This window comes from Salmo trutta, chromosome 8 (genome assembly GCF_901001165.1).
Source record: "Salmo trutta chromosome 8, fSalTru1.1, whole genome shotgun sequence".
Lineage (NCBI taxonomy): Eukaryota > Metazoa > Chordata > Actinopteri > Salmoniformes > Salmonidae > Salmo > Salmo trutta.
In genome coordinates, this window is record NC_042964.1 from 8566236 (window position 1) to 8591880 (window position 25645).

General features: G+C 44.7%; 1 protein-coding gene across 12 annotated transcripts in view; it reads left to right on the forward strand.

Annotated features, from left to right (window-relative positions):
- Positions 1–25645, forward strand: part of LOC115198135 (calcium/calmodulin-dependent protein kinase type II delta chain) — a 101782-nt gene that overhangs the window by 54187 nt on the left and 21950 nt on the right. For 7 of the 12 annotated variants that reach the window (XM_029759845.1, XM_029759847.1, XM_029759846.1 and 4 more), the window contains 9 exons: positions 3556–3610; positions 8651–8716; positions 10449–10521; positions 17963–18065; positions 21256–21339; positions 22549–22643; positions 23506–23628; positions 23730–23813; positions 24866–24908. In XM_029759845.1, the coding sequence (XP_029615705.1) occupies positions 3556–3610; positions 8651–8716; positions 10449–10521; positions 17963–18065; positions 21256–21339; positions 22549–22643; positions 23506–23628; positions 23730–23813; positions 24866–24908 (726 nt within the window). Of the gene's footprint in view, positions 1–3555; positions 3611–8650; positions 8717–10448; positions 10522–11377; positions 11451–17962; positions 18066–21255; positions 21340–22548; positions 22644–23505; positions 23629–23729; positions 23814–24865; positions 24909–25645 lie in introns of all 12 variants that reach the window. The other 5 variants (XM_029759844.1, XM_029759848.1, XM_029759852.1 and 2 more) reach the window with 1 other exon arrangement.

Here is a 25645-nt window from a genome sequence, read left to right on the forward strand (position 1 = left end):
CAGGCACAGACAGCAAGGGCGGTTCATTGCTCCATTGCCTTGCCGTTCACCTTCACACCCCTGGGCCAGACTACACTCAATCATAGGACCTACTGAAGAGATGAGTCTTCAGTAATGACTTAAAGGTTGAGACCGAGTCTGCGTCTCTCACATGGGTAGGCAGACCATTCCATAAAAATGGAGCTCTATAGGAGAAAGCCCTGCCTACAGCTGAGATGCTTAGAAATTCTAGGGACAATTAGGAGGCCTGCGTCTTGTGACCGTAGTGTACGTGTCGGTGTGTACGGCAGGACCAAATCGGAAAGATAGGTAGGAGCAAGCCCATGTAACGCTTTGTAGGTTAGCAGTAAAACCTTGAAATCAGCCCTTGCCTTAACAGGAAGCCAGTGTAGGGAGGCTAGCACTGGAGTAATAAGATACATTTTTGGGGTTCTAGTCAAGATTGTAGCAGCCGTATTTACCACTAACTGAAGTTTATTTAGTGCCTTATCCGGGTCACCGGAGAGTAGAGCGTTGCAGTAGTCTAACCTAGAAGTGACAAAAGCATGGAGGAGCTTTTCTGCCAAATTTTCAAACAAAAAGTTTCACATTTTTGCAATGTTACAAAAAAGCTGCCCTTTTTAAATATTCTTTATGTTCGTCAAAAGAGATCAGGATCCAGAGTAACGCTGAGTTCACGCAGTTTTATTTGAGACGACTGTACAACCATCAAGATGAATTGTGAGATCAAACAGGATAACATGAATGCCTGGCATGATGGATAACTGTCCTGCCTATTGAGTGTCTAAATAATGTGTCAGGTTTCATACTGTACCCTCATAGGGTGATGTCTCAAACCCTACCCTTCAAGGGCCTAGCTATAGAGATAATAACCCAAGTGATTCTACACTCTTAGAAAAAAGGGTTCCAAAAGGGTTCTTCAGCTGTCCCCATAGGCGAACCCTTTTGGGTTCCAGGTAGAACCATTTTGGGTTCCATGTAAAACCCTCTGTGTAAAGGCTTGTACGTGGAACCCAACACGGTTTTACTTGGAACCAAAAGGGTTCTAAGTGGAACCAACGGGTTTTTCAAAGGGTTCTCCTATGGGGACAGCCGAAAGAACCCTTTTAGGTTCTAGATAGCACCTTCTTTTTTTTCCTAAGAGTGTAACAAAGGAAGTTCCCATATTGCTACAGTATGCCATCTTTACTCTGTCTGAACATCCATTCCTCCTTCTTTGAGGTCATCCGTCTCAGTTTCATTCTCTGATTGGCTGGTGCATGTAGCGATTGCTTCGTTAGATGCCTCGGAGGCGGAATGTTATCTCCGACTGGGACCCAAGGGGATTCCTGTCCTCCTCTTTCTCCTCCCTCTATCGTGCTTTACGCTGGCTATTTTATTTTTCCTTGACCTCTACCTTACCCTTTTCCTTTCTCCAACTCCTTTCTCCCCCCCGTCTCTCTCACCCCCATCGCTCTCTCCCTCGCTTCATTCTGAAGGTCAGTCACTGCCATCCATCTGTATAATATCACCCCGGGAAGTCGTTTTCCTCTTGTGTGTTAATTACACTGATGGCTGACTAATTGGTTGTACCATATAAACCTAACATACCAACCATGGCAAGGTCTCCTCATGGTCATCCCTCTCCAAGGGCTGTGTTCATCTGTGCAGAGGATCAGGCCAAAATAGCTGGGTGTGTGTGACACCTGTTCAGAGACCCAAAACCCTAAGAATAGAACCGAAATTTGGCTGGGCCTGTTGACCACTCGACCTGTCCTGCTGACCAATTGAAAGACAGTAACACATGACTGGCTGTTTCCTGCATGGTGACCTGTGTAGCCCTTGGCATTAAGATGCTGTACGCTTTTAGGGGTTTTAGGGGTTCTTCAAATTGAAACTGTGGGGAAACTGCTATAAATTCATAATGTAGAGGCCTATGGGATATTAATTGAAGCAGTAAGGGAGGAGATGGTACATGTGATCTGCATAACATAACAATACCAATTGACATACCTTTGTATGCCTCCTTGTCTGTATACCTACAGACACAAAGGTCAGCAGTTCAGTCATCTGCACCCAATACAGCTAGCCTTCAACATATTCTTATAGCCTACATGTTCTTACCTATTTGTTGATTGATATCCATTGAATTGTGTCCATTTTCTGTTTTTAGAAAGATTTGCACAAATATGAAAAGATTGATGTTGTCATAAAACAATATAAATTTAGATCATACAAGGGACAAACCTTCCCTTTTTATATTGAGATGTTTACAATGTTCAGTTAAGAGCCTGCACCTGCTGTCCTTTTAAATTCAAATCCAAATGTTTCTGTTGGGCAATTAGGTTCCTGCAAGAACCCCCACCAACTAAGGAGGTTCCTCGATGAACCCTTTGAAGAACCTTTTGGGGGCAATTTTCATTGCCAAGAACCCTAAGGTTCTTCAGATAACTTTGAGGATCTAAGAAGAACCCTGGTTGAACCCCTCATGTTTAGAGTATAGGACATCGGAGTTATATAATGATGTGTATCAAGGCAGACTGCTCCAAATACAGTTCACTGAACTCTCAACAGGTTCATATTTCAACAGGAAACATGTATTTATACGTACTGTATTATGTGTCACAGTCGTATAGAAAGTTTTTGTACACTATAGGACGCGATATTTATGTGGTTAAGCATTCAGAATTGATTGATTGTGTTGGGAAGTGGGCTGATATGGTACAATACATCAACAAGACATCTCCTGACACATTAAAGGAAATATCCATAGAACACGTTTGGGATGTGTATTACCATTGATGTAAACCCTGATGTATTGTGTTCTGAGTCTGTCTCAGTGAGATGAATGGTGAGTTTGTATGGCCTCCGAGGTTTATTATGGATTCAATTGAGTCAGGCAGCAGCGAGGACGTTTAAATCAGGGTCATTTGTGTAATGGATGAGTTTCTCTTCCTCAGACTACACACACACACACAGGCAAGCAGCAGATCACAGGCAAGCAGCAGACCACACACACACACAGCCAAGCAGCAGACCACACACACACACAGCCAAGCAGCAGACCACACACACACACACACAGCCAAGCAGCAGACACACACACACAGCCAAGCCGCAGACACACACACACACACACACACACACACAGCCAAGCAGCAGACTACTCACGCACACACACACACACACACACACACACACACACACACACACACACACACACACACACACACACAGCCAAGCAGCAGATGATACACACACAGCCAAGCAGCGGGCTACACACACACACAGCCAAGCAGCGGGCTACACACACACACACACACACACACACACACACACACACACACACAGAGACTGGATGACTAAATGGTTCAGTCTGAAGGGCATCATTTCTAATCAGACTTTTACTTTCTCTCTCTCTTCCTCTCATCCCTCGCTCGTTCGCTCTCATCCCCCCCTCTCTCTCGCTCGCTCTCATCATCCCTGCTCTCTCTCTCGCTCGCTCTCACCCCCCCACTCCTCTTTCTCTCGCGCACTCTCATCCCCTCCCCCTTCCTCTCACTCTCTCTCACACAGTGAGGCTCCATGACAGCATATCAGAGGAGGGATTCCACTACCTGGTCTTTGACTTGTAAGTACAATGTTTCTTTCAATATAATTGACCCCAACCATCTGACCAGTGGTGTATAACCCACCATCAACCCCCCCAACCATCTGACCAGTGGTGTATAACCCACCATCGACCCCCCCCCCCCAACCATCTGACCAGTGGTGTATAACCCACCATCGACCCCCCCCCCCCCCCAAACCATCTGACCAGTGGTGTATAACCCACCATCGACCCCCCCCCCAACCATCTGACCAGTGGTGTATAACCCACCATCAACCCCCAACCATCTGACCAGTGGTGTATAACCCACCATCGACCCCCCCCCCCCCCAACCATCTGACCAGTGGTGTATAACCCACCATCGACCCCCCCCCCTCCCAAACCATCTGACCAGTGGTGTATAACCAACCATCGACCCCCCCCCCCCCCCCCAACCATCTGACCAGTAGTGTATAACCCACCATCGACCCCCCCCCCCCCCCCCCCCCCCAACCATCTGACCAGTGGTGTATAACCCACCATCGACCCCCCCCACCCCCCCAACCATCTGACCAGTGGTGTATAACCCACCATCGACCCCCCACCCCCCCCAACCATCTGACCAGTGGTGTATAACCCACCATCGACCCCCCCCCCCCCCCAACCATCTGACCAGTGGTGTATAACCCACCATCGACCCCCCCCCCCCCAACCATCTGACCAGTGGTGTATAACCCACCATCGACCCCCCCCCCCCCAACCATCTGACCAGTGGTGTATAACCCACCATCGACCCCCCCCCCCCCCCCCCCCCCCCAACCATCTGACCAGTGGTGTATGCAAGATATAGCTTCAGCCACAATGTCCTACAGTGACCAGAAACAATCCAATCCCTTCGTGGCTTTCCAAGATATGTACAGTATCCTTAAACACCTAGTTCAGTAGGCCTGCAGTGTTACTGGATTTAGAAACTCTCCTTACTTCAAAAGTGAATAGGTTATTTGGGTTTAATCAATCTAACCCACATTTAGAAGAGACTCAGAGAAGGAATCTGATCACTGTAGACACAGTGTAACTCTTCAAATACACACACACGCGCACAGGGCATGAGCTCAAAGTAAGGTAAGGTAAGGCAAACAAAGCTGGCAAACATTTCCACCAGAGCCAATTGCAGGACGGTGTTGTCCTCCTGTCAGTGGGGCATCATGGGAGATTAGCAGCGGGCATGTTCCCCGGTGTCCTCCTCCTCCATCGGTTTCATGTCCTCACTTCCCCTGCTCTCCTCCCCAACACACTCTCCATTACTGCTTTATTACAGAATTATCTTATTCAATGGGTGTGGGTGTGGTGTGCGTGCGAATTGATATTATGACACTACACAGGAATCACTGATGTTTGTGTATGTACCGGTGTACTGTATGAGTACTGTGTACTGTGTACTGTATGAGTAATGAGTACTGTATGTGTACTGTGTAAGTACTGTGTACTGTATGAGTACTGTGTACTCAGCTCTTTGCTACACCAGGTTCGTTGGTTGTATGCACACTGTAGATGTAGTCATTGTTAGATAAACCTGAATACTAATACTAATTATATTTCCTCCGTGTGTGTGTCTCCAGAATCTCTCCAGGCTTGGGAATAACTAACACAGATCCGTAGATGACCTCTCCTAGCATCCGTTTACCCTCTTCTCTCCATCAACTCGTTCTTTCTTTTCTCTGTTGTCTTGTCACTTCACTGCTCCCTTCTGGGGAATTTACATAACCAATGGAAAAGGGAGCATCACACTTCCCATTGGTTCAGAGCTGGTCAAGCTTGGAAAAATGCATATACACTGAACAAAAATATAAATGCAACATGTAAAGTGCTGGTTTCATGAGCTGAAATAAAACATCTTAAATGTTCCATATGCACAAAAAGGTTATTTCTCTCAAATTTTGTGCACAAGTTTGTTTACATCCCTGTTAGTGAGCATTTCTCCTTGCCAAGATAATCCATCTACCTGACAGATGTGGTATATTAAGAAGCGCATTAAACAGCATAATCATTACACAGGTGCACCTTGTGCTGGGGACAATTAAAGGCCGCAATGTGCTGTTTTGTCACAACACAATTTCACAGATGTCTCAAGTTTTGAGGGAGTGTTCAATGGACATGCTGACTACAGGAATGTCCACCAGAGCTGTTGCCAGAGAATTTAAGCCCTTTTGTGGGGAAAAACTCATTCTGATTGGCTGTGCCTGGCTCCCCAGTGGGTGGGCCTGGCTTTTTCAAAATGTTGTTAAGTTACAGCCTTATTCTAAAATGGATAAAAAATTCATAAAAAATCCTCATCAATCTACACGGTTCCCCATAATAACAAACCATTTTTTTTTTTAAATGTTTGTAAATGTATTCAAAATAAAAAATACCTTTATTTACATAAGTATTCAGACCGAAGTTAAAGCCTACAACTGCCCCTGTCACGATCACTGTCCTCAAACTCCCTGTCATAAATAAGCCAAGGCGCAGCGTGCCGGTAATTCCACATCCTTTATTTAGAGGTGAAACCGAACAAAACAATAAACAGGATAAACAGAAAGAAACGTGACGTTCTGAGGCTGCTCAAAGGCAGCTACACAAAAACAAGATCCCACAACTCAAGGAGGGAAAAAGGTCTGCCTAAGTATGGTTCCCAATCAGAGACAATGATGGACGGCTGCCTAAGTATGGTTCCCAATCAGAGACAATGATGGACAGCTGCCTCTGATTGGAAACCACACTCAGCCAAAACAAAGAAATAGAAAAACTAGATTGCCCACCCCACATCACACCCTGACCTAACCAAACTAGAGGAAAATAAACGTCTCTAAGGTCAGGGAGTGACAGCCCCAGAGTTTGGTGAGGTCATCTGGTCTAAAGGGGACACATTACAGTATGATTTAGAGTTCTGTTTGCCTGGCCTCTTATAAATCAGTTTGAACCCTGACCTGCGTGATTTGACTAGTGTTCCTTCACCCTAGCTCTCTCTCTCTCTCTCCCTTGTGTTTCTCTATATACTCTGTCATCATCGCATGTTGGCTCCATATTTCAAACATTTTTGACACACAGATCAATATAACTTCAAAAGAACACCATTACCAAGACCATAACTTCTGCTCTCTCTACCAGTCTCTTGTGTGTTGCTAGCAGTTTGGCGGTGTTTCATTTGATAGCTAGAAGGGGAAATCACTTCCAATATATTTTAAATGCTGCATTTCGTTTGACTAATGGGCTGTAAAAAAAAAAAGTATATAAAACCGCTGAGATGAGTCAATTACAGGGATGAAAGCTTTTCTCTATTTTTACCCAAATAAACCTGTCAGGATGAATGACAACAAACAAGAAGACCGCAGTGAGGCTAAATCACATTGACCGTGAATAGAAGAGGTACATTTTTTTTAAACTTTTATTATATCCGCCTGCCATTTTATATTTTAATGTGTTCCTCCGTTCAATGAACGACCACTTCTTACTAATGCATTATATGGAACAAATTGAAAGCATTGCGAGAATGCTTTTGACAATGCCTGTGGTTTGTCGGATGTGACAGTAGGCCAGAGAAAGGTTGTTTGGATAGAGTTTTGGGGACAATGACTTGGACAAATCTTTGATGTGTAACAATAAAGCTTACATAAAGAGAAAAATAGCATGTATTGTGCAACAGTAGTTGACATTTAGGAACAGAAAATGATGCATGGGCGAAAAGAGAAACTAAAGTCGCACACAAACAGGAGGGACTACTTTATCAAATGAATGGGAATTAAAAATAGAAACGCTAAAATCGGAACAAATTGCCTTAGAGTGATATTTGCAGGGTCAAACCCTTTTTGAGTCTTTGAGATGAACTGTTGTGACCTTCAGTTCCCTATAACCTTTACCATGAAATGATGCCTTAGGCTAATACTAAGTGTGTGTGTGCGCACTCTGAACAAGTATTAGTCTGGTGTCATGCCAAGAGTGGCTACATGAAACATTCCCATCTCCTGTGTTGCCCAGTTCCTTGAAATAACACTTGGAATTTGGGACATTTTAGCTCACTGTAATACACAGCATTCCAATCTAGTGTGAACAATACATGTTGAGATTCTAACACCATTGGAGTGTTATTCTAATGATCAGAAAGACATCTTTTTATGTCTCATATCCTTTCTCTCTCTTCCTTGAAGATGCGTGAATGGCAGATTTGCATAGCTAATTGCACCCCTGTTCTCTGGGTCTCCCACTGTTTCCCGAATTTCTAGCTTGGAATTAACTTGTCTCATTTCCCCGTCTCTTCCAGGGTGACTGGTGGGGAGCTGTTATCACGTCTCATTTTCCCGTCTCTTCCAGGGGGACTGGTGGGGAGCTGTTAACACGTCTCATTTTCCCGTCTGTCTCTTCCAGGGTGACTGGTGGGGAGCTGTTATCACGTCTCATTTTCCCGTCTCTTCCAGGGTGACTGGTGGGGAGCTGTTAACACGTCTCATTTTCCCGTCTGTCTCTTCCAGGGTGACTGGTGGGGAGCTGTTATCACGTCTCATTTTCCCGTCTGTCTCTTCCAGGGTGACTGGTGGGGAGCTGTTAACACGTCTCATTTTCCCGTCTGTCTCTTCCAGGGTGACTGGTGGGGAGCTGTTATCACGTCTCATTTTCCCGTCTGTCTCTTCCAGGGTGACTGGTGGGGAGCTGTTATCACGTCTCATTTTCCCGTCTGTCTCTTCCAGGGGGACTGGTGGGGAGCTGTTAACACGTCTCATTTTCCCGTCTCTTCCAGGGTGACTGGTGGGGAGCTGTTAACACGTCTCATTTTCCCGTCTCTTCCAGGGTGACTGGTGGGGAGCTGTTAACACGTCTCATTTTCCTGTCTCTTCCAGGGTGACTGGTGGGGAGCTGTTATCACGTCTCATTTTCCCGTCTCTTCCAGGGTGACTGGTGGGGAGCTGTTATCATGTCTCATTTTCCCGTCTGTCTCTTCCAGGGTGACTGGTGGGGAGCTGTTAACACGTCTCATTTTCCCGTCTCTTCCAGGGTGACTGGTGGGGAGCTGTTAACACGTCTCATTTTCCCGTCTGTCTCTTCCAGGGTGACTGGTGGGGAGCTGTTTGAGGATATCGTAGCCAGAGAGTACTACAGCGAAGCAGACGCCAGGTCAGACTCACACAGACTCAAATCAAATCCAACTTTATTTGTCACATGCACCAAATACAGCAAGTGTGTAGACCTTACCGTGAAATGCTTACTTACAAGCCCTTATTTACCAAATAAACTGCAGTAAAAAATGTACACAATAAAATAACAATAACGAGGATATATACAGGGGGTACCGGTACAGTTAGAGTCAGTGTGCGGGGGTACAGGTTAGTTGAGGTCATTTGTACATGTAGGTAGGGGTAAAGTGACTATGTATAGATAATAAACAGTGAGTAATAGTAGCATAGTACTGACACACCTTCTTCACAGCAGCTATGTTCCTGGTCTAGTCAAACACACGTCAGTGGACCTGAAACCACACATTATAGAGAATGTATTTGTGTGTACAGTAGGTTGAGGATTTTTCATCATTAGAGTTAGTTTTAAAATGCCACAATTTTAATGAGGACAGTGGTAAATGTTCTGTTTCTACATAACACATGCATACACATTTGACACACACACACACACACACACACACACACACACACACACACACAACTATAATGAGCAATTATAGTAGTTAGTATCTATGAATAATCTATCGGTGTGTTACTGTATATACCCTCCCTCTCTTTGTTACTGTAGTGTGTGTGCTGTCTGTAATGTATCTTCTGTTTTTCTTCTATTGCTCTCCCATCACCAGGCTGCACATCTATTCCTTCTATGTCTGCTTGTATAGCATTCTTCATTAACAAACAATGACCTGAGAGTTTGAAATCCTCTCATTCTAGTCTGTTTCTACTTATACTAAAAAGTACTTTTCAATTTAAAGGGATATTTGGGGATTTTGGCATTGATGCCCTTTATCTACTTCTCCAGTCAGATGAACTCATGGAGACCATTTTTATGAAGGAAGTTGGAGGTAGTTTTGCGAGCAAATGCTAACTTGAGTTAGAGCAGTTACTGGAAGTCTAGCATGCTAGCAGATACCCATCGACTTCCAGTCATTGCGCTAACGTCAGTTAGCAATTGCGCTAGTTAGCAGCTTCCTGGGGAAGTAGATAAAGGGCGTCGTTGCCAAAACCTTTTTCCATTTCTGGCATTGGAAGTCAATGATTATAATTATTGTGACAGAAATGGATTTACCACTTTCCAAAGGTTGAGGTAGAACAAAATGTGAACTCTACTTCTCTCTTGAATTTTTAATTTTTATATTATTTTAGTTTTGCTGTCCATTTTTCTTCTGTTCTCTGATGTGTTCTCTCGTCCTCCCTTGTGTTCTCTCGACCTCCCTTGTGTTCTCTCGTCCTCCCTTGTGTTCTCTCGACCTCCCTTGTGTTCTCTCGTCCTCCCTTGTGTTCTCCTGTCCTCCCTTGTGTTCTCTCGTCCTCCCTTGTGTTCTCCTGTCCTCCCTTGTGTTCTCTCGTCCTCCCTTGTGTTCTCTCGTCCTCCCTTGTGTTCTCTCGTCCTCCCTTGTGTTCTCCTGTCCTCCCTTGTGTTCTCCTGTCCTCCCTTGTGTTCTCTCGTCCTCCCTTGTGTTCTCTCGTCCTCCCTTGTGTTCTCTCGTCCTCCCTTGTGTTCTCTCGTCCTCCCTTGTGATCTCTTGTCCTCCCTTGTGTTCTCTCGTCCTCCCTTGTGTTCTCTCGTCCTCCCTTGTGTTCTCTCGTCCTCCCTTGTGATCTCTCGTTCTCCCTTGTGATCTCTCGTCCTCCCTTGCTTCTTCTGGCCTTGTCTTTCTCCTCCACAGCCAATGCATACAGCAGATTCTAGAAAGTGTAAATCATTGTCACCAAAGTGGTATAGTTCACAGGGACATGAAGGTTAGTACACAACACAGAAGACTATGCTGGCACAATGCCCAGCCCTCGCCCGCCTGCCCTCCTGCCCGAATTCCACCACAAATGAACAACCACCAACCCCCTCACCTACTACCCACACAAGCAGCTTTCCTCCTCCTCTCTTCCATACCCAACCACCAGCCACCCTGACCCCCACCCCTCCACCAATCACTACTTGTGGCTGAGGTCAGGTGACCCACCAGGGGGCTGGGGCGGCAGGGAGATGAGGTGACACCAGCTCACCTTGCCCTCCTCTGTAAACAAACGATATGCATGTAGAATCTCTTTCCTGGTCCTCGGCTCTCTGCCTTGAACGCCTGCTGTGAGCCTGGGTCCTGGGAGAACGTCTGCTGTGAGCCTGGGTCCTGGGGGATTTGATAAGCCCCTTTTTGTTTTGGGGGGGTGGGGTTAAATAGTATCAATACATTCACCTCCCCCTTCACCCTCCCCAGGGTCTAGCTCACAGCTGGCGGAGAGCTAACACCACTTCTGTTTTAAGACCCGGGGGGATAGCGGGTGGGTGATGATGATGTCATAGCCAGATGTCCTGGTTCTTAATGGTGCAATCAGAACACACTTTTGTATAAATTATGTCTGGCCAATCTTATAGCCTCATTAACTTATTAGAATCTCTACCACCTTGCCTTTCTCTTATATTCAAGGCAATCCCATCCAATTGGGTAAATAAATTCTCTATACTGGGGTGCTATAGTAAAGACCACTCAAACATCATCCCCACCACCACTGCTGCCCCCCCCCCAGTCTCAAGCAGAGCGCATGTCACAGACAGTGAGTGTGAGCTCGTCAATAACCTACGCCCCCTGGTGTTTGCATGCAGTCATTGCATTCAGCAGATCCTCGAGGCTGTGCTCCACTGCCACCAGACGGGCGTGGTCCACCGCGACCTCAAGGTGAGTAGAGACGCTGGGAAGCCAAACACAGCCTTTCCTCCTCTCCCTCCTTCTTCCTCTCATTCCTCTCCTCCTCTTTGAACTCTAGTTGCAGGGTGACCTCATTCATCCAGACGGACTTTCAGATTCATCCGTTTGCCTTTAGTTAAATAAAGGTTAAATAAAAATTAAGAACTTTGATAGACTGTCTCCGACACGTCGCCTGGTTCAGTTGAGACGAGAGAGACACAGAGCCAATTACAGAGCCAGTAATTCTACTGACCCTGATGGGGCGACAGGTAGCCTAGTGGTTAGTGTTGGGACGGTAACCGAAAGGTTGCTAGATCGAATCCCCGAGCTGACAAGGTAAAAATCTGTCGTTCTGCTGTCATTGTAAATAAGAATTTGTTCTTAACTGACTTGCCTAGTTAAATAAAGGTTAAATAAAAAAAATAAAAACAGGCCTCGTTAAAAAAGTGACAGGAGAAGTAAGATGAGCGAAAGTTAAATTGTCCAAGTGTAATTTGGAGACTTACCAATTGTTAAACCCTTTCTGCAATCCCCCCCACCCCCGTCCACAACTCTAATTTGCAAATCAAATGAGCCAGGTGCAGTCGGGAGCTCCTGAAATAATCACCCTGCGTTTGCTTTCAGCCCCCTCAGGCAGCTCTCTGATTGGCTGCTGCCAGGCTGTTACCATGGGGAGCGGTGGAATAGACAAAGGCAAAACAAATATGAACAGGCGGATGAAAGGCTTCGGACTTGTGTGTGTGTGTGACACGCACACACTCAAGTCATTTTGACAACAGGACACACTGTAACCGTACTGGACAGAACAATTTGTATCTAACTAACCTACATTTAGTTGACGGACACAGTCTAGACTGCCAACCTCGTAACTGTCACCACCAGACCGTACACAGACTGACTACAGTGCCTTCAGAAAGTATTCATACCCCTTGACCTTTTCCACATTTTGTTGTTACAGCCTGCATTTAAAATGGATTACATTGAGATGTTTTGTCACTGGCCTCCACACAATAACCCATAATGTCAAAGTGGAAATATGTTTTTAGGAAATGTTACAAATTTAATAAAATATCCCTTTGTTATGGAAAGCCTAAATAAGTTCAGGAGTAAGAATGTTCTTAACAAGTCACACAATAAGTTTCACTCTGTGTGCAATAATGTTTAACATGATTTTTGAATGACTACCTCATCTCTGTAACCCACATATACAATTATCTATAAGGTCCCTCAGTTGAGCAGTGAATTTCAAAGGCAGATTCAACCACAAAGACCAGGGAGGTTTTCCAGACATTGAATATCCCTTTGAGTATAGTGAAGTTATTAATTACACTTAGGATGGTGCACAGACACTACAAAGATGTAGGTGCCTTAACTCAATTGCCGGAGAGGAAGGAAACCACTCCGCGATTTCACCATGAGACCAATGGTGACTTCAAAACAGTTAGTTTAATGGCTGTGATGGGAGAACACTGAGGATGGATCAACATTGAAGTTACTCCACAACACTAACCTTATTGACAGAATGAAAAAAAGGAAGCCTGTACAGGATACCAATGTTTCAAAACATGCATCCTTTTTGCAACAAGGCACTAAAGTAATACTGCAAATAATGTGGCAAAGCAATAACGTATGATATGTTTGGGGCAAATCCAACACGTTAATGAGTACCACTCTCTATATTTTCAAGCATGCCTTGATGCTAAGCTGTCATCAAGGCAAATGGTGGCTACTTTGAAGAATCAATCAATTTAACACTTTTTTTCACATGATTCGCTCTGGATAAGAGCGTCTGCTAAATGACTAAAATGTAAAATGTAATGTGTTATGTCATAGTTTTGATGTCTTCACTATTATTCTACAATGTAGAAAATAGTAAAAATAAAAACCCTGGAATGAGTAGGTGTGTCCAAACTTTTGACTGGTACTGTATGTAAATGAGATATTTCTGTATTTTATTATAAATACATTTGCTACATTTTCTAAACATGTTTTCACTTTGTCATTACGGGTTATTGTGTGTTGATGGTTGAGAAATATTGAATCAATTGAATCCATTTTGAATTCAGGCTGTAACACAACAAAATGGGGAATGTGTAAAGGGGTGTGAATACATTCTGAAGGCACTGTACATCAGACCAGACATCCCTCTCTCTTTCTGTCATCTCCTGTTTCATGCCTCATCCATCTCTCTTTCTGTCATCTCCTGTTTCATGCCTCATCCCTCTATCTTTCTGTCATCTCCTGTTTCATGCCTCATCCCTCTATCTTTCGCTCCACTGCCCTTCTTTTTTTCCTTTCACCCGTAACTGAACTCTTCCCTCCCTCATTCCCCCTCTCTTGTTGTCGTCCTCTCTCCTCCTCCCCCTCTGTCCTCCCTCATTCCCCCTCTCTTGTTGTCGTCCTCTCTCCTCCTCCCCCTCTGTCCTCCCTCATTCCCCCTCTCTTGTTGTCGTCCTCTCTCCTCCTCCCCCTCTGTCCTCCCTCATTCCCCCTCTCTTGTTGTCGTCCTCTCTCCTCCTCCCCCTCTGTCCTCCCTCATTCCCCCTCTCTTGTTGTCGTCCTCTCTCCTCCTCCCCCCTGTCCTCCCTCATTCCCCCTCTCTTGTTGTCATCCTCTCTCCTCCTCCCCCTCTGTCCTCCCTCATTCCCCTTCTCTTGTTGTCGTCCTCTCTCCTCCTCCCCCCTGTCATCCCTCATTCCCCCTCTCTTGTTGTCGTCCTCTCTCCTCCTCCCCCTGTCATCCCTCATTCCCCCTCTCTTGTTGTCGTCCTCTCTCCTCCTCCCCCTCTGTCCTCCCTCATTCCCCCTCTCTTGTTGTCGTCCTCTCTCCTCCTCCCCCCTGTGATCTTTCATTCCCCCTCTCTTGTTGTCGTCCTCTCTCCTCCTCCCCCTCTGTCATCCCTCATTCCCCCTCTCTTGTTGTCGTCCTCTCTCCTCCCCCCTGTCCTCCCTCATTCCCCCTCTCTTGTTGTCGTCCTCTCTCCTCCTCCCCCTCTGTCCTCACTCATTCCCCCTCTCTTGTTGTCGTCCTCTCTCCTCCTCCCTCCCTGTCCTCACTCATTCCCCCTCTCTTGTTGTCGTCCTCTCTCCCCCTCCCCCCTGTCCTCCCTCATTCCCCCTCTTGTTGTCGTCCTCTCTCCCCCTCCCCCTCTGTCCTCCCTCATTCCCCCTCTCTTGTTGTCGTCCTCTCTCCTCCTCCCCCTCTGTCCTCCCTCATTCCCCCTCTCTTGTTGTCGTCCTCTCTCCTCCTCTTCCTCCCAGCTGGTCGTCCTCTCTGAGAGATAGGCACAAGGGCAGACGTGTGTGTGTGTGTGTGTGTGTGTGTGTTCGCGCGCGCATTTGCCAGCATTGTGTGTGTGTGTGTGTGCCAGCATGGATGTGGTTGAGAGACTGAATCAAATTAGACCCATTGCACAGGAACCCTGAGGACCAGGTGTATATATCCTGATCACAGAGAAGTAGATGGGTGATGTGTTTATAGGGAAGGATGATGTGTTTATAGGGAAGGATGATGTGTTTTATAGGGAAGGGTGATGTGTTTTATAGGGAAGGGTGATGTGTTTATAGGGAAGGGTGATGTGTTTATAGGGAAGGGTGTAGGGAAGGGTGATGTGTTTTATAGGGAAGGATGATGTGTTTATAGGGAAGGGTGATGTGTTTATAGGAAAGGGTGATGTGTTTTATAGGGAAGGGTGATGTGTTTTATAGGGAAGTGTGATGTGTTTATAGGGAAGGGTGATGTGTTTTATAGGGAAGGGTGATGTGTTTTATAGGGAAGGGTGATGTGTTTATAGGGAAGGGTGATGTGTTTTATAGGGAAGGATGATGTGTTTATAGGGAAGGGTGTAGGGAAGGGTGATGTGTTTTATAGGGAAGGGTGATGTGTTTTATAGGGAAGGGTGATGTGTTTATAGGGAAGGGTGATGTGTTTTATAGGGAAGGGTGATGTGTTTTATAGGGAAGGATGATGTGTTTATAGGGAAGGGTGTAGGGAAGGGTGATGTGTTTTATAGGGAAGGATGATGTGTTTATAGGGAAGGGTGATGTGTTTATAGGGAAGGATGATGTGTTTATAGGGAAGGGTGTAGGGAAGGGTGATGTGTTTTATAGGGAAGGGTGATGTGTTTTATAGGGAAGGGTGATGTGTTTATAGGGAAGGGTGATGTGTTTTATAGGGAAGGGTGATGTGTTTTATAGGGAAGGATGATGTGTTTATAGGGAAGGGTGTAGGGAAGGGTGATGTGTTTTATAGGGAAGTGTGATGTGTTTATAGGGAAGGATGATGTGTTTATAGGGAAGGATGATGTGTTTATAGGGAAGGGTGTAGGGAAGGGTGATGTGTTTTATAGGGAAGGATGATGTGTTTATAGGGAAGGGTGATGTGTTTATAGGGAAGGATGATGTGTTTATAGGGAAGGGTGTAGGGAAGGGTGATGTGTTTATAGGGAAGGGTGATGTGTTTATAGGGAAGGATGATGTGTTTATAGGGAAGGGTGTAGGGAAGGGTGATGTGTTTTATAGGGAAGGATGATGTGTTTATAGGGAAGGGTGATGTGTTTATAGGAAAGGGTGATGTGTTTTATAGGGAAGGGTGATGTGTTTTATAGGGAAGTGTGATGTGTTTATAGGGAAGGGTGATGTGTTTTATAGGGAAGGGTGATGTGTTTATAGGGAAGGATGATGTGTTTATAGGGAAGTCTTGATAGGGAAGATGATGTTATAAGACGGGAAATTATATATATTTTTTACCTGTCCCCTTCCAGTCTCATCATACAGGTTACGTGATTTTTTTGGGTGGGATGGTTGGGGGGAACGGGAGGGTGGGATGGTTGGGGGGAACGGGAGGGTGGGATGGTTGGGATGTTTGCAATGACTGCATGGCACTGTTGACTGCTCTTACCGCCCCTCTCCCACCGTAGCATGTGAGCCCTGCCTTCAGATCTGCACAAATCACTACTCACGAATGCTCTACTAACTGCACCAGTGAATGACCATACATTTACCCTGTTTGACTCGATGCTATACGACAGGAGTAGGCACCCCTGATCCTGGAGTGCCAGCGGGCACTTCATGTTTTTGAATTAACCGACCTGGAAGACCAGGTGTCTTGAATTTAGGCAACCATTGAACTTATCAGTTAGCTCAGTTGGTCTGGTGTGGTGCCCAGTTGGAACAGAATTCAGGAACAGGGTTGCCTACCTCCTGCTATATGATATTGAGAAATTGATTCCATTTGTATTTCTACACCATATGGGATATCTAGACCATAGAAGTGGAATTAGTCTACTGATATGAATACCGTTCTTGGGGTAGTGTAACTAATGTTTTTGCCACACAAGCAAAGCAGCTTCGCTCCAAGAAGTCGGTGAAACAGCTCCCGCTCGACATGCAACACATCTCCTGTTTGTTATTATATTACAAGTATATCCTTCCTGATTAATTTCTACTAATTACTTCTCCTCGAAGCCGCTTTCAAAATGTCAGCAAGTGCATTATTCATCAACCCAGAACCCAGGGTAACCTTTTCTCTAAGCCCCTCCCCTTCCTGTTCCGACGCTGGCGATACGCAAATCCCTGCCGACCTCCTCTGACCTTGTAGCCCGGCCCCTCAAGCTATAGAGACAGACGGACCAATTAGACGCCAGGACCAGCGGCATGTGGCCTATTGCACACGCTTGTGTCTCTCTAAAGATCTGTGTTCATATCAGTGTCGACCCCGTTACTGTGTCCATGTCACAGTGTCGACCCCCGTTACTGTGTCCGTGTCACAGTGTCGACCCCCGTTACTGTGTCCGTGTCACAGTGTCGACCCCGTTACTGTGTCCTTGTCACAGTGTCGACCCCGTTACTGTGTCCTTGTCACAGTGTCGACCCCGTTACTGTGTCCGTGTCACAGTGTCGACCACCGTTACTGTGTCCGTCACAGTGTCGACCCCCGTTACTGTGTCCTTGTCAGTGTCGACCCCCGTTACTGTGTCCTTGTCACAGTGTCGACCCCGTTACTGTGTCCGTGTCACAGTGTCGACCCCATTACTGTGTCCGTGTCACAGTGTCGACCCCGTTACTGTGTCCGTATCACAGTGTCGACCCCGTTACTGTGTCCGTATCACAGTGTCGACCCCGTTACTTAACACTGGTCTGGGTGGTGGAATATTTCCCCCAGTGTGTGTTGAGTGAGAGCGTTGAGTCATAGCTGCTTTTCTAGAGAGTGATCTTGGTGACAATGACCACTCATGGCCCCACGGGGTCAGAGGAGGGGACACAATAGGGATATTACTGAGGAGTTAATAGTGTGCCTAAAATATACTTTGGTTAATGGAATTTGGTCGTATTTTGAGGGGCATACTATTTTTCAATGGTGAGCTGACCCACCATCTAGGTTCACCCAGCAAACTAGACAGAATACACATGTATAATATAGTGGGTATGTTTCCAACACTTCACTTCCATGTGTTTTGCTGCATGAGAAGTGTTGAAACCCTGTTTCCATCTCTCCACTCCAAGCCTGAGAACCTGCTCCTAGCCAGTAAGCTGAAGGGAGCAGCGGTGAAGTTGGCAGACTTTGGCCTGGCCATCGAGGTGCAGGGTGACCAGCAGGCATGGTTCGGTGAGTTCCAGTCAGTCACAAAACATCTGTCCAAATATCCTCAACTCACATGTCCATTTGGGGACTTGTTTTAAACAATAGCAGAAAATAAAGAAATATGGCCTTGTTGACAATAATAAAAAATGTTGACTAAGTCTTTATTAATTTGTTGTATGTGTATATACACTACCGTTCAGAAGTTTGGGGTCACTTAGAAATGTCCTTGTTTTGAAAGAAAAGCAAATTTTTTTGTCCATTTAAAATAACATCAAATTGATCAGAAATACAGTGTAGACATTGCTAATGTTGTAAATGACTATTGTAGCTGGAAATGGCAGATTGTTTTAAAATATTTTTTTAAATGGAATATATACATAGGCGTACAGAGGCCCATTATCAGCAACCATCACTCCTGTGCTCCAATGGCACGTTGTGTTAATTATTCCAAGTTTATCATTTTAAAAGGCTAATTGATCATTAGAAAACTCTTTTGCAATTATGTTAGCACATCTGAAAACTGTTGTGCTGATTTAAAGAAGCAATAAAACTGGCCTTTAGACTAAAGCTTGGTCGCAAATGGGTCTTCCAAATGGACAATGACCCCAAGCATACTTCCAAAGTTGTGGCAAAAATGGCTTAAGGACAACAGTCAAGGTATTGGAGAGGCCATCACAAAGCCCTGACCTCAATCCTATAGAAAATGTGTGGGCAGAACTGAAAAAGCGTGTGCGAGCAAGGAGGCCTACAAACCTGACTCAGATACACCAGCTCTGTCAGGAGGAATGGGCCAAAATTCACCCAACTTATTGTGGGAAGCTTGTGGAAGGTTAGGCGAAACGTTTGACCCAAGTTAAACAATTTAAAGGCAATGCTACAAATACTAATTGAGTGTATGTAAACTTCTGACAAACTGGGAATGATGAAAATCTGAAATAAATCATTCTCTCTACTATTATTCTGATATTTCACATTCTTAAAATAAAGTGGTGATCCTAACTGACCAAAGACAGGGAATTGTTACTAGGATTAAATGTCAGGAATTGTGAAAAACTGAGTTTAAAAGTATTTGGCTAAGGTGTATGTAAGCTTCCGACTTCAACTATGTATGTATTAGAGGTCGACCGATTTATGATTTTTCAACGCCGATACCGATTTATTGGAGGACCAAAAAAAGCCGATACCGATTAATCAGCCAATTTAAAAATAAATTAAAATGTTTATTTGTAATAATGACAATTACAACAATACTGAATGAACACTTATTTTAACTTAATATAATACATCAATAAATTCAATTTAGCCTCAAATAAATTATGAAACATGTTCAATTTGGTTTAAATAATGCAAAAACAAAGTGTTGGAGAAGAAAGTAAAAGTGCAATATGTGCCATGTAAAAAAAGCTAACGTTTAAGTTCCTTGCTCAGAACATGAGAACATATGAAAGCTGGTGGTTCCTTTTAACATGAGTCTTCAATATTCCCAGTTAAGAAGTTTTAGGTTGTAGTTATTATAGGAATTATAGGACTATTTCTCTCTACAATTTGTATTTCATATACCTTTTGACTATTGGATGTTCTTATAAGCACTTTAGTATTGCCAGTGTAACAGTATAGCTTCCGTCCCTCTCCTCGCTCTTACCTGGGCTCGAACCAGGGACACTCTGCACACATCAACAACTGCCTCCCACGAAGCATCGTTACCCATCGCTCCACAAAAGCCACAGCCCTTGCAGAGCAAGGAGAACAACTACTCCAAGTCTCAGAGCGAGTGACATCACCGATTTGAAACGCTATTAGCGCGCACCCCGCTAACTAGCTAGCCATTTCACATCGGTTACACCAGCCTAATCTCGGGAGTTGATAGGCTTGAAGTCATAAACAGCTCAATGCTTGAAGCACAGTGAAGAGCTGCTGGCAAACGCACGATAGTGCTGTTTGAATGAATGCTTATGAGCCTGCTGCTGCCTACCATCGCTCAGTCAGACTGCTCTATCAAATATGAAATCATAGACTTAATTATAACATAATAACACACAGAAATACGAGCCTTAGGTCATTAATATGGTCGAATCCGGAAACTATCATTTCGAAAACAAAACATTTATTGCTGTTACATTGTACAACCTTCAATGTTATGTCATAATTATGTACAATTCTGACAAACGAATTACGGTCTTTGTTAGGAATAAATGGACTTCACACAGTTCGCAAGGAGCCAGGCGGCCCAGACTGCTGCATATACTTCTCTTGCGTTCCGTGCAAGCAGTCAGGTTGACACAATTTCCCTAGTTATAAGAAATTAATGTTAGCAGGCAATATTAACTAAATATGCAGGTTTAAAAATATATACTTGTGTTTTGATTTTAAAGAAAGGCATTGATGTTTATGGTTAGGTACACATTGGTGCAACGACAGTGCTAAATCATCACCCGTTGGGCGACGTAGGCTGTGATTCGATGAGAAATTATCTGACTTACCTAGTTAAATAAAGGTGTAAAAAAAAATATATGTAAAAATAAAATCGGTGTCCAAAAATACCGATTTGTTATTAAAACTTGAAATCAGCCCTAATTAATCGGCCATTCCGATTCATCGGTCGACCTCTAGTATGTATGTATGCATGTACTACATAACCCCCGGGTGTAACTAAGCATTTACTGCTCATCACAGATCCCTGTTTTATTCTAAACAATGTGTAAACCCACAAGGGCTTTAGAGTACTTTGGTGTTTGCTTAGTCTTCACCACCAGTGCTGAAGTGAAGTCTCTTGTGTGAAACAATGAGGAGTGTCAGTGCTCTGGGTTTATAGTGCAGGTTTTAATAGGTGGATTAATGGGGCTATTTCCCTGATCATCCCCACAGAATGGAGGAATAATTATACTAATCCCCTAGGCTGGCTGTCACCTGAGAATCATCTACCCACTTCACTGGTTGTGCCCCAGGGCATGCTGGTACTTGGAGTTCACTTAGGGAAGTAGGTTGCGATTGTTTGGCGCGGATCCACATTACGCACCCAAGAGGGCCGTTCCAGTGGGGAAGTTTTGGGAGCTTGTTAACCATGGCCCATAAATGTTGCGTTTTGGATTTGTTTGACCTCTAATTGGCTACTGTGGCATTATTTTTCTAAAAACTGAGAAAAGGCCCCCCCATTGACTTAACTGTAGATGCATCTTTGGAAATGTAGTTAATTGATGTCTCGTCTCTGTTCCAGGTTTTGCGGGAACCCCAGGCTACTTGTCCCCAGAGGTTTTGAGGAAAGACCCCTATGGGAAACCTGTGGACATGTGGGCATGTGGTAAGGAACTTCCCAACAGAACAATCTCTTTGAGCTAACATGGTTCTCACACAGACGATGAGTTCCTCCAGTTCACACTCCTTGAATTAATCACTGCAGCTGCTCGTTACATAACTCGTCAAGGGCCAGGCCACCTGGGCTTTACATGTCTATTACACACTCATTCACACACCTGCGCTTGGTCTTTGAGTCCCGGGCGAAGATGGCAGTGTTCGATTAAGCTGAACCACGGTGCACCGGTCTATGGCCCATGACGTGAATGGTCAAAAGCGGTGAGGGAGGGGTGCCCTTCTCAAATTGAAAAGTAATTTGTGTCTTTGTCATGTTGTCAATGTCAACAAGACAGCATGGTGCATCGTTCAGAAACATACGGCATCATTTTTCCATAAAATATATGTTAGAATTTTCAAACTAGTTTTCATTGAGAAGGCAGATGAAGCGTTTTTATAAAAAAGCAATCACCTTTGCATGTGAAAACACAAAATCCTTCTCATTTTTCCACATGCTTTAACCTATGTCACTTTTGTTCTGAGCCAACGTCGCCATCGGCCAAAATGGGGCACCTGGTTCCAAAACTAATGAAACCACTTTTCACCTGGTGCAATCTCCTCCCACCAGGGCAACCTGGGCCAGATAATCGAATCCCCACAATTACTTGTTTGTGTGGTTAGAGTGCTCTACTGACCAATTCGAGCTTTTTATCTCCTGCCGGTAACCTACCAGCCAGTATATAGCACAATGCAAAGTGTTTGGCTTGTTTGTCACCACGGCGATTGTGACATGAAAGTGGGAGGAGTCTGCTGTATGTAAGGGAGTTACTTCCAGTCCTCTCCCGACCTCTTCATGCATATAATATTAGCATATTTGTGCCAATAGTTATATGTCAGTAAATGTCATATTATTAATATTATAAATTACTTATTTTATTATTATAATATATATTATTGTTATTAGATTTTATAAATATTTATTATTATTATAAATATATATTATTGTTATTAGATATTATTATAAATATTTATTATTATTTTTATTGGGTCATGCTGTGTTTGATTGTAATTTTTCCTCTTGCTGAGTTTTAAGTATAATGATAATTATCACACTGCTTGCGATTTTTATTTTTAATTATTATTATTATTATTATTATTATTTTTTTTTTTTATGACATTTATTCATAATTGGCATCACCCTGATTTTGTGTGTGACCAGGTGTGATCCTCTACATTCTCCTGGTGGGCTACCCTCCCTTCTGGGACGAAGACCAGCACAGACTGTACCAGCAGATCAAGGCTGGGGCCTACGACGTGAGTACCGCAACGACACACACCCTTTCACTCACACACACACACACACACACACACACACACACACACACACACACACACACACACACACACACACACACACACACACACACACACACACACACACACACACACACATCCCAACAGCAGTGTTTCACACTTGTTTTACTGCAGATATCTATTCACCCAGCTTTCACTGACAGCCTAGCTGACACAAGTATTGACATGAGCTTAAGCCAGGCTTAGATCAATACAGACATCTCCCATCAGTTTCCAAGACTTTAATCACAATCACTTAACTATAGCAGGCAAAGCTCATCTCCTGTTTGAGTGGCAGGAATAGGACATTTATATCTCTTACACCAGAAGGAAATGTGTTAGCCACTTGTTTTCCCATCGACGCAAGGCCATACATGACACATCAGATCGTGTCTGTCTGTGTCTTGGCTGAGCATTGCCCCTCCCAGCATGCTGTTGGAACACAGGCTGTGTGTCTTTCTATCGGTGGCTGTTCCCTCCTCGTACTGTTTGCCCTCCCCCTGCCCACGCCAACGACAACGCCTGTCCCAGACAGATTGAGTCTTAGGAGGAAGGGGGAGAGAGGAGGAGGAGGAGAGGCAGGGACAGCCCGACGCGATGGCTCAAGCCTAATTTAGCTCTGTATACATGCACCTGATCCTCAGTGACTCTGTGTTTTTGTCAACCTTGTGAAGTTATTTTGTCAGTTATCTCTCGGTCCTGGTTTCTCCAATGACATATGTCCAAACAAAGCTGGATGGGGGGAGGGGAAGTGAAGGAGGAATAGATGAGCGGACTGATGGATGACAAACCTCATTGCCTCACCCGGTGTTCTCTCCTTCAGTTTCCGTCCCCTGAGTGGGACACGGTGACCCCCGAGGCCAAAGACCTGATCAACAAGATGTTGACCATCAACCCTGCCAAAAGGGTCACCGCCACAGACGCACTCAAACACCCCTGGATCTGTGTAGGTGTCACACGCACACCCACACTCTCATACACACGGTCCATGAGAACACCTACAGACACATGACACTCTCCCCCTCTCTCACGGTGTCCTCTCTGCAGCAACGCTCCACTGTGGCGTCCATGATGCACAGACAGGAGACGGTGGAGTGCCTGAGGAAGTTCAACGCCAGGAGGAAACTCAAGGTGAGGGAAGGTTAATGACAGGATTTGACCAGGTTTTGCCAGGTTTCTCACAGGATTTGACCAGGTTTTGCCAGGTTTCTCACAGGATTTGACCAGGTTTTGCCAGGTTTCTCACAGGATTTGACCAGGTTTTGACCAGGTTTCTCACAGGATTTGACCAGGTTTCTCACAGGATTTGACCAGGTTTTGCCAGGTTTCTCATAGGATTTGACCAGGTTTCTCACAGGATTTGACCACGTTTCTCATAGGATTTGACCAGGTTTCTCACAGGATTTGACCAGGTTTTGCCAGGTTTCTCACAGGATTTGACCAGGTTTTTCCAGGTTAATCACAGGATTTGACCAGGTTTTGCCAGGTTTCTCACAGGATTTGACCAGGTTTTGCCAGGTTAATCACAGGATTTGAACAGGTTTTGCCAGGTTTCTCACAGGATTTGAACAGGTTTTGCCAGGTTAATCACAGGATTTGACCAGGTTTTGCCAGGTTAATCACAGGATTTGACCAGGTTTTTCCAGGTTTCTCACAGGATTTGACCAGGTTTTGCCAGGTTAATCACAGGATTTGACCAGGTTTTGCCAGGTTTCTCACAGGATTTGACCAGGTTTTGCCAGGTTTCTCACAGGATTTGACCAGGTTTGGCCAGGTTTCTCACAGGATTTGACCAGGTTTCTCACAGGATTTGACCAGGTTTCTCACAGGATTTGACCAGGTTTCTCACAGGATTTGACTAGGTTTCTCACAGGATTTCACCATGTTTTGCCAGGTTAATCACAGGATTTGACCAGGTTTTGCCAGGTTAATCACAGGATTTGAACAGGTTTTGCCAGGTTAATCACAGGATTTGAACAGGTTTTGCCAGGTTAATCACAGGATTTGAACAGGTTTTGCGAGCCCATGTACTGTATGTCATAGAGTGGACACTGACCACTAAGTAATCTAATCATTACCTTTCCACCTGTCTGACACCATGTTAAGGATTAGAGGTGACAGTGTGACAACTATTAAAGCCTTGGAGGTCAGCCTCAACTCACTCTTCCTTTTCTCATCCTCAGGGTGCTATCCTCACCACCATGCTGGCCACACGCAACTTCTCAGGTCAGATGCATCTTCCTACTGTAGTACTGTTTCTTTCAAGGTGTTTCTCTCACTGTCTCTCTCTGTCTCTCATTTTCTCTATCTCTCTCTCTCTCATTTTCTCTCTCTCTCACTGTCTCTCTCTGTCTCTCATTTTCTCTATCTCTCTCTCTCTCATTTTCTCTCTCTCTCACTGTCTCTCTCTCTCACTGTCTCTCATTTTCTCTCTATCTCTCACTGTCTCTCTAGTTGTTTTCTAAAGCCCCAGGTTTCCTACGACATTGCCACCAACAACAGATTAATATTTAAAATTCTCCTCCATCCGCTGTTGCTGAATAATGCAGCTGGGTTATTTATTTCACCAAAACACTTGAGGGAAACAAAGGCGAGAGAAATAAGTGAAAATAGGGACGAGTGAAAGCGGGAGGAATGAGAAGGGCAGGTGTTAAAGAAAGGACTGATAGTGAGAGAGGAAGAATAAGGAGCGTAACGCTTAAAAGAGCAACAAAAATGTGAAGGGAGAACCCCAGGATGAATACGCTAGCCTTTAGAAGAGCCACCATCAGCCTCCACCCAGCTCATATCAATAGAGACTGGAGACCAGATCAATGTGGTAGGACCCAATACTTACATGTTTTGTCTGCTAGCAAGATATACCCCTCGGTGTGATGAGGTGTTAATGGAGGAAAGATGTGGACTTTGTTCAGGCAGAAAAACACAGATGATGGTTTAGTCTCTCCCTGTCAATACTGATTGTC